The sequence below is a fragment of the Lupinus angustifolius genome, chromosome LG12 (assembly GCF_001865875.1).
Source record: "Lupinus angustifolius cultivar Tanjil chromosome LG12, LupAngTanjil_v1.0, whole genome shotgun sequence".
Lineage (NCBI taxonomy): Eukaryota > Viridiplantae > Streptophyta > Magnoliopsida > Fabales > Fabaceae > Lupinus > Lupinus angustifolius.
The window spans coordinates 19038138-19047124 of NC_032020.1; the positions used below are offsets into that span (position 1 = coordinate 19038138).

The 8987-nt window shown below is 34.0% G+C and overlaps 2 protein-coding genes across 2 annotated transcripts; one reads left to right on the top strand and one right to left on the bottom strand.

Annotated features, from left to right (window-relative positions):
* Window positions 1107-4880, bottom strand: LOC109362825. Its single transcript, XM_019608859.1, has 7 exons — window positions 3993-4880; window positions 3833-3899; window positions 3551-3601; window positions 3058-3110; window positions 2718-2928; window positions 1983-2153; window positions 1107-1313 (listed from the first exon to the last, which is right to left on the bottom strand). The coding sequence occupies exons 1-7, from the start codon at window positions 4802-4804 to the stop codon at window positions 1254-1256; spliced, it is 1425 nt and encodes a 474-aa protein (XP_019464404.1). The 5' UTR covers window positions 4805-4880; the 3' UTR covers window positions 1107-1253.
* Window positions 5518-7574, top strand: LOC109362792 (prolycopene isomerase, chloroplastic). The gene is made up of 4 exons (XM_019608811.1): window positions 5518-6030; window positions 6114-6401; window positions 6479-6670; window positions 6756-7574. Exons 1-4 carry the CDS (start codon window positions 5536-5538, stop codon window positions 7467-7469), a joined length of 1689 nt encoding a protein of 562 aa, XP_019464356.1. The 5' UTR covers window positions 5518-5535; the 3' UTR covers window positions 7470-7574.

Below are 8987 nucleotides of genomic sequence, written 5' to 3' on the forward strand. Positions count from 1 at the left end.
TTCTTGCCAATTCTCAAATTTCCAAATTTTTTATAATATGACTTTCAATGTTAATTCTCAGAATTCACACAATATGGTTATTCATGCCAAATGTAGTACCACATAAAGAAAGAAAGAGAAACAATAGTGTCAGGAATGCTTCAGCAGAGAGGGAGAGAAGAAAAGTTGAGGAAATATCAATTGGTGGAATTTTTTTGAATGGGGCAAACCTTTATTTATATGCATAGACATGGTCATGTCAGTTCGATGACCTAAAAAATATCTCATCTCAAATGGCAAGAAGATGTGATGGTGAAGATGTAGCCAACAATCATATTGACCAGAGGTTATGTTGCATTGGTCAACACATTTGCCAAGTGAGTGTTGACTTGTTCAACATGTCCTAGAGAAAACAAAAAAAATTGTTGGGCCCAATCCCAAGCTAGCTGGTAGGACAACTGAGGTGGCAGTGCACACGTGTCTGACTTTTGTTCCAACACTTTTGTGTCCTCATCCACCATCACAAAACCCTTATAACCCTTAAGGCACACCCTAAGAGAGCATTTAAGGAACACTCTTGAAGTGTTTCCTTAGAGTTTTTTCATTCCCACCCAATTGGTTCATTTGTTCCAACACTAATTAACACATTTAACATTCATATTTGTTAAAATAGTCATTCTCAAATTTATCAAAATATATATTAAAATTCCAAAATTACCCCTCTGGTTGATGGGAAGTGAAAATTTTAATAGAATATTTAGGGAGTGATAAAAATAGAATGTAATGTATAAATATTTATATATAATCATTGTATCATTTATTTGAATTACTTTTAAAAAAAAAAATAATGATAACTAAATATAAATAATGAATGATATAATGACAATGTATGGAACTCAAACATCGTAAGTATATAATTTTTTCTCTTAAAAATAATGTAATTATGAAGGGATATGTTTGGTATATATGCCATGTCATATATATATATTATATCAATTTATCATTTATTTATATATTTTTTAAGAGTCAATGATAAGGTGGATGAGATAGTAACAATATATAAAACTCATAAAATGTCGTACATTTTTTTTCTCTTAGTAAATATTATTTAATACTAAATAAATATTATAAAGTACGCCAAGAAACTTAATAAAAGGTGAGTTAGAAATAGAGAGAATACTCTGCGTTCCTAGTCAAATTTAATAATTACAAGATAACAATAAGGATATACATATTTACAAAGTAAAAAACGACAGGGACAACTTGTTCACTTTCTATATCACACCTTCCTTGAAAGGGCCAGAATCATTCAAGAGTTTCATAACAAGCTTCACCTGTACAGGCCAAAAAATTAGAGATTTTAGAAGGAGTCGGAGAATGAACATGATATAAAGTAATTTTGAAATGTAATTCTAGCTTGGGTTAGAAGTAACCAGCTTTGTCGGAAGGTTTGTTGGTTAGTAGTAACTAACTATCCCATTTCCCACCAAGAAATACAATAAGCACTTAGCTAGCTAGCTAGTGATGTAGCCAGTCTGATTCATTTGTAACCCCACTGCGAATTTCCTTTTTTCTAATAACATTGTCTGGGAACTCTTTCTTCCCTAGAGTTCTTTGTTTTCCAGAAGTTCTTCCAATTCCTAGGATTTCCATGACAATTGGTATCAAAGCTTTTCCTTCCTGGGAAAAGCATTGAGCTATGGCAGATGCAACAGATGCAACTCGCAACCAATCAGTATTATATGAGGTGGAAGATAGTTTTTTTTATAGATTTGAGATAGGCATGATGTCACTGCAAAGCCTTTCCCTCAAAATGAATCACTGCTACTTTTACCCTAACCTCCTCTTGGGGTACATTTCACTGCTTAACATATTCTCCATTTGGAAAATTGATTATTGTTAATTTTGAACTCTTCTTTCCCTAGAGTTCCCTGTTTTCCAGAAGTTCTTCGAATTCCTAGGATTTCTATAACAAAACATGGATGATAATAAAATAATGATACCTGAGAAGATTCACGTATTATAAAGTTTTGTATAGCTTTCCTAAATTCTTCATCTACAAGGTAATGGCAGCTGTAAGTTGTCACAGGAAGATACCCCCGCTGAATCTTATGCTCACCCTGAGCTCCCGCCTCTACAGTTTCAAGATTTAGTTCAATAGCTGCTTCAATTGCCTGTCACATCAAAACAAATCATTTTTGTTTCCCAGATCTAATACTATATCAGAGTTTTTTGGGTGAAAATGATAAAAGAGACCAGCAGAGTTGTTATTTTCTTCTTTTCCTAGAAGAAGAAATTGCATTGAAGAGACGAAGCAGGGGTACAAGAATACGAGGGATAAGATATCCTCCAAGATTAAAGCTAATAAATTATTTTCTCATAGCTGAAACTCTTCCATAAACCCAGTAACAACATAAAAGGTTTGGAGGGAGAGTTAAGAAAGCACAAGATTAATGGAATTAGAAAATTCAAATTCAAGCTCAATTTGTTGGTTGCATATGCAAGCAGAAAGAAGTTAGAGATTAAAGACAAAACTCCTTACTAACAAACAATGGGTAGAAGAGTGACCAAATGACAAGCTCATACTAAGTAGGAAGCCAAAAAGGAAAGTATATTCTATAAAAAGATTTGGTGGAAGAAATATATCTGATGAGACGCTATAGCATTATTTGCCAACCATAATACCAAAGCCTAGCAAAAATTATTGAAAAATAAAAGAATATGTAAGGAGCATGGACCTGGTAATAACATGCTTCAAAATGCAAACTTGGATAGTAAGTTTGTGGTTGACATCCCCATAGACGCCCAAACAATGTATCTCCTCCTATGAGATTTAAGGCTCCTGCAACAAGCTCACCCCCTTCTTCAGCAACAACCAGTAGTACCTGATCTCCCATTTTTGATCCCATCTCATGAAAGAAATCCCTTGTCAAGTAAGGGGTACCCCATCTGTCAATACCAGCAAATATACTAAGTATTGACAATCAACCACTCCCATGTAATCAAATAAATTTCTTATCATAATATGAAATTTCTGACCACAATATAAAGTATTCAATTCAATTATATGAAACATACTTGTTATCAGTTGTGTTCCGGTAAAAGCTATAGAATGAATCCCAATGCTTTGCCTTCCAATAGATAAACATAATAGAAAGAGTCAAAAGCAATACACCATTGGAACTACATAAAGGACACATAAAATATACACTTCTCTTGTTATCACTTGTAGATTAAGGCTATATACATCTACCCTCCCTAGACCCCAACAAGTAGGAACCTGCTCATCAACTTGGTCGTCCTTTTAGTTAGGATTAAGAGTCTAATATTAACATAGTTAAGATTATTGGATACATATTTATATGACATCATTTGTACCCAAGAGAATATTACATCATTTACTACCTAAACTATACAATTCCAACAGCATATCTGACATAGAAAACACACAATGTTAAATAGTCCAATATTAATTCTCCACAAAGCATGCACTCTAAATATTATGTGCTTGACTCTTCAACAGTATATAAATTAACTGCTAATGTTAAAACATCTACATTAAGCAGAGTACCTTTATTTCATACCCGCGGAGGCGTTTCATAGTCAAGTTTTGGGCTGAGATCTGCAGAAAAGAGATCATATAATTTATGTCGCCAAAATATCATGTCAACAGTATTGATGCCTAAACACTGAAGTTTATGAGCACTTGAATGAGCTAAAGAAAAGAGAGTATTTTTGCAATATATTCTGATTATGTGACCCTAAACACAGAATTTTAGGGTGATATACGATAACCGCTGAGTTTTATGAACACTTGCAGAAATGAAACATGGTTGTTGTAAGAAATTCAAACCCTTTTGCGCTCTTGACGTATATTTTTTCTTTTGCTTTGCTTCATGTCCATCAGGAAGTCGTCAAAACTGGCAAAATAAGAAAAAGGAAATTGCTTTGAGTGAATATGAAAGAGAGGCCTATTGTGTGTGTATATATATATAATTAAAATGAGAACAGACTTTTTGTAGTTACGGTTTTTCCAATGGTACTGGATGCCAATCCTGGGGAGGAAACCTTGTTGAGTGAATTTATGGAAGTCGTCCTGAGAGGGAAAAGTAACATGTAATGATGAAAGGTGAGAGTGAGCAGTGAGATGCTTCAATGCAGAGAGAAGAAAGTGAAAGACTTGGTCCTTGAAAGGGGAGTTGCGGAGTAAGATCCTGGGGCCAGTGACAGGAGTGAAAGGGACACAAGATTGGAACTTAGGGTAATAGGGAGAACCATATGAGTAATAAGCATTAGCCCAAGAATGATCAAAAACAAATTCACCATAGGAATGAGTTTTAAGATAGAGGGGGACAACAGCGAGAATTGTAGAATCCATTCTAGCAAGCAAGTGATGTGGGGTCCAGCCAGTTTCCTTGACGGCAGAGCCAGAATGTTCTAAGGATGATAAGAATGAATGACTAATAAATGGATTGTACTTTTCATGACCACCAGATGCATCCACAGCACACGCATCCCACTCAGTGCTTGGGATATCTGAGATTGAAGATACAACTGAAACGTTTATCACTCTTTTTGATGACTCCTTATTATCTAAGTCTGTGTACACTGTGGAGCTCAAACTGAATTGTTCTTCTTGTTCTTGTCGCATATCATTATTCTTCGATCCCCAAAAAAGAGCGCTGATTCTTCCTTTTCCCCTCCTCCCTCTCCACCTGGATGATGATGATGTTGTTGTTGTTGAAGAAGATGGGAAATTGAACAAGTTGTTGTTGATCAGCAGTAGAAATGAAGAGGAAGAAGGAACTGTTACTGCTATTGCCATTACAACTTCTCCCCAAGGATGGATGGAAGGAAGAAAGGAACGGAATTTGGTCTACCAAAAGCTTTCTCACCTCATATCTAATCCTATCCATTAATAATACCATACACTGTACATACTTTTAATTATTTTTCCCCACAAAGATAATCAAAATAAGTGTATACAATATATTATTTTTTTAAGAGAATAATAATTAATTATGAAAAATAGACAATACAATGATAATATATAAAAATAGAATATACAATACAATGATAATATATAAAAGTAGGTAGATAATACATACATTTTTTTTCCTCATATACAATGTCTATCATAATATTAAAACTTGGACTTATTCTACTTTCATTAAAATCACAGAAAATGATTTTATCTGCATTGTGGGCATTCCCTCCCCCATTTTATTTTGGGCTATAAGAGAGAGAAGTTTATCTAGTGGGTACTGTTTCCTACTTTCCTTGTTATTTAATTTTTCAAAGAAATAGAATAATTGTTGGTTTAGTTTCTAACATCAAGTGGTCTAAAATTTGTGAAGGAAGGAGGATATATGATGTGTGTGTGTATGTGGCATTGTGGTATACCAAAAGAAGTCTGTAGTGACGTGGCTAATTTAACAACTAGAAAATGAAGACAGAGTGAGAGAGAAGGAGAGGAGCAGAAGAGAGGCCAGCGAGTGAGTGTGGATAGTATAAGGAGGCAGCAAATATAACAAACCATTCATTTCATTTCATCCTATGATGATGGGAGTTGGTTTGTTTCCTAGTGTTGTAAGCTATCCTCATATGAGGAAATCCAGTGTAGCACGAAACTCCTCAAACACAAACTCCAACAAGGTTGAGTTATCATCAGAAGCTGATGTTGTTGTCATTGGGAGTGGCATAGGTGGACTGTGTTGTGCATCACTTTTAGCAAGATACGAGCAAGATGTGTTAGTGTTGGAAAGCCATGACCTTCCTGGTGGTGCTGCCCATTCTTTTCACATTAAAGACTACAAGTTTGATTCTGGGCCTTCTCTTTTCTCTGGCTTGCAATCAAGGGGTCCTCAGGCTAATCCTCTTGCACAGGTTCTTGATGCCTTGGGTGAGTCTCTCCCTTGTGCCACTTATGATTCATGGATGGTCTACCTTCCTGAAGGTGATTTCTTATCACGTATTGGCCCCACTGAATTTTGCAAGGACCTTCATACATATGCGGGTCCAAATGCTGTCCAAGAATGGAAAAAACTTCTAGTGAGTATTGAGTATAGTTCTCCTATAAATTCTCAGATTTCAATTCTTATACATGTATTAATTAATTATTTGCCAAAGTCCAGGATGCTGTACTTCCACTGTCTACAGCGGCAATGGCTCTTCCACCTCTCTCTATTAGAGGGGATTTGGGTGTTCTTTCCACTGCGGCTGCTAGATATGCTCCTTCTCTCTTCAAGTCCTTTGTTCAAATGGGTCCTCAGGGTGCTCTTGGGGCTACAAAACTTCTTAGACCTTTCTCTGAAATACTTGATGGCTTGCAACTCAAAGACCCTTTTATTAGGAATTGGATTGACCTACTCTCTTTCTTGCTTGCTGGGGTCAAATCTAATGCTATACTTTCAGCAGAGATGGTAATTGACTGAAGATCTACTCTTCTTTGTTGACTATCTCTCTCAAATAATCAACTACTGATGTTTTTGGTTTTCAGGTTTATATGTTTGCAGAATGGTACAAACCAGGATGCAATCTTGAGTACCCCATTCATGGAAGTGCCGCTATTGTTGATGCTCTTGTACGAGGACTTGAGAAATTTGGTGGACGGATATCTCTCCAAAGTCATGTTGAAAACATTGTTGTTGAAAATGATAGAGCCATTGGAGTGAAGCTGAGAGGTGGTCAAGTAAGTATTATATTTTGATTAGATTTGACTGATAATTAAGAAGAAAAGGCACAAACAAAGATGTTAGATTGATTTGTCGATGCAGTTCATACGTGCTAGAAAGGCTGTTGTGAGCAACGCATCAATGTGGGACACTTTAAAATTGCTACCTAAAGAAGTGGTTCCAAAGTCTTACTCAGATAGGATTAGCACCACTCCTCAATGTGAATCATTCATGCATCTCCATTTGGGATTTGATGCTGAGGGTATACCCGATGATCTTGGAATTCATCACATCGTTGTAAATGACTGGAAAAGAGGAGTTGATGCTGACCAAAATGTTGTATTGATATCAGTGCCGAGTGCACTTAGTCCTAATCTTGCACCTCCAGGGAAACATGTATTACATGCTTATCTGCCCGGAACTGAACCATTTGAGTTGTGGGAAGGGCTTGATCGTAGGAGTGCTGAATACAGAAATCTGAAAGCTGAAAGATCCGAGGTGATGTGGAGAGCAGTGGAGCGTGCACTGGGCCCAGGTTTCAAGAGGGAGAAATGTGAAGTGAAGTTAGTAGGAAGTCCACTAACACATGAAAGGTTTCTGAGGAGGAAAAGAGGAACATATGGGCCAGCTGTGGAAGCTGGTACAAGCAATACATTTCCTGGACATTCAACACCAATCCCTCAGCTTTATTGTTGTGGAGACTCTACATTTCCAGGCATTGGAGTCCCAGCAGTTGCTGCCAGTGGTGCTATCGTGGCTAACTCATTAGTTTCCGTCTCTCAGCATTCCCAGTTGCTTGATGCTATTGGAATATGAAACCAAGATTGAAGTAGTGTTAGGGAATTGTTTTCATGTTCATATGTGTGCATGTCATGTCCCAATCTTTGTCGGAAGAACTTATTTATACCCTTTCTTTCTGAATTGGATATGGACCTGTCCTAACATCAGTTATATTTAGCCACCTAATTTAAAATGGTCAAGAATAGTAGGTAAATATAGATTATAGTAAAACAAAAAATTGTGGATTTTCTAGTTCTTCCTAGTATATTGTTTGGAATTCAGAGACGAATGATTATTGAAAATGTTAAATTACTAGATAAGCTTTAATAAAATACAAGTATTCTGAAACTATTCTTTGAAATTTAAAGTCATTTTTATCTTATCAGAATTTTCAAAATATCACACATGGCTAATCTACTACCTATATAAGAAGAAAAAATGCTATTAAAATTACTAAATTAGATATTCTATGTTTGTGACAAATGTACAAAGAAAATATTATTTTTTAAATTTGAAGGATTGTTAGATTTACTAAAATAGACTCTCTTCATTTGTAATAGGTATGCAAAAAAATGTTATTATTGTCAAATAAAATAAGAATCTCAAAATATCATATAAATTTATTTTTCTTTTGTTTACTACTTCTACTCAAATATGTTTCATTCATGTTTTTTTCTCCACTTCTTCACATTCTCTCTACTCAAACTACACACTCTTTCTTTATTTTTTTCAAATTTTATTCAACAAATCTACGATCTTAAACTCTCAAATCAACTCATAGGTATGATTTTATATGTAAATTATTATATGTACATTATTTTACTCTTCTTTACCTCGACAAGGTATGAATGTTAAATGTTATACATTACAGGTATATGTAAACAATGAGTTTTAAAGTATTAAAACTCTACAATTTCAATTAAGCCAAATATAAATCTCACATATTAATATTTATGAGTGTGATTCTTTATATGTTTTAACTAAAATGTATTTTTATAGTATTTGTCTACCTAAACAATATATTTAAAGACATTCAAATGTAATAAAGAAATAAATCAAATCTTTAAATATATTGATTTTTATTTGATTGGATTATTTATTTGATTTCATTGATAAAATTAGAATCTTATGATTGTTGACACATAGCACCTTCACTACCAACCAGTTTTAACTTTATGATAAGAATTAAATTAAGATAATTATGCTTATAATATATTACATATTTAATGATTTGTTTATAGATTACACAGTTACTTATATACAATTACGAATGTTAAATTTACAATTTAGAAATTTACTAATTTATTCTTACCATGAATGCTATCCAAATTTCAAAATGTTGATTTAAAAATCAAATGACTATTAAAACTAAAACTTAATTATATTTATTTCATAATTATGTAATAGGTAAAGAATTCAATGTTAGAAAACTAATGATATAAAATGAAGATACAAAATATTAATTTATGCAAACAAAATTTAATTAAGAAGAGTAACTAACTATAAAATAAAAATAAAATGATTATAAATTTAATACTAAAATAAAGAATAGCT

What these genes read in the sequence shown, in the direction of transcription:
- LOC109362825 (XM_019608859.1), bottom strand. Translation starts at nt 4,804, where the DNA reads ATGGCAATAGCAGTAACAGTTCCTTCTTCCTCTTCATTTCTACTGCTG. An exon ending in CGGAACACAACTGATAACAA is followed by an intron (nt 2,929 to 3,057) that starts GTATGTTTCATA and finishes TGGTATTGACAG; the next exon opens with ATGGGGTACCCCTTACTTGA. An exon ending in TTGAAGCATGTTATTACCAG is followed by an intron (nt 2,154 to 2,717) that starts GTCCATGCTCCT and finishes TTGATGTGACAG; the next exon opens with GCAATTGAAGCAGCTATTGA.
- LOC109362792 (XM_019608811.1), top strand. Translation starts at nt 5,536, where the DNA reads ATGATGATGGGAGTTGGTTTGTTTCCTAGTGTTGTAAGCTATCCTCAT. An exon ending in AAGAATGGAAAAAACTTCTA is followed by an intron (nt 6,031 to 6,113) that starts GTGAGTATTGAG and finishes GCCAAAGTCCAG; the next exon opens with GATGCTGTACTTCCACTGTC. An exon ending in CTATACTTTCAGCAGAGATG is followed by an intron (nt 6,402 to 6,478) that starts GTAATTGACTGA and finishes TTTGGTTTTCAG; the next exon opens with GTTTATATGTTTGCAGAATG.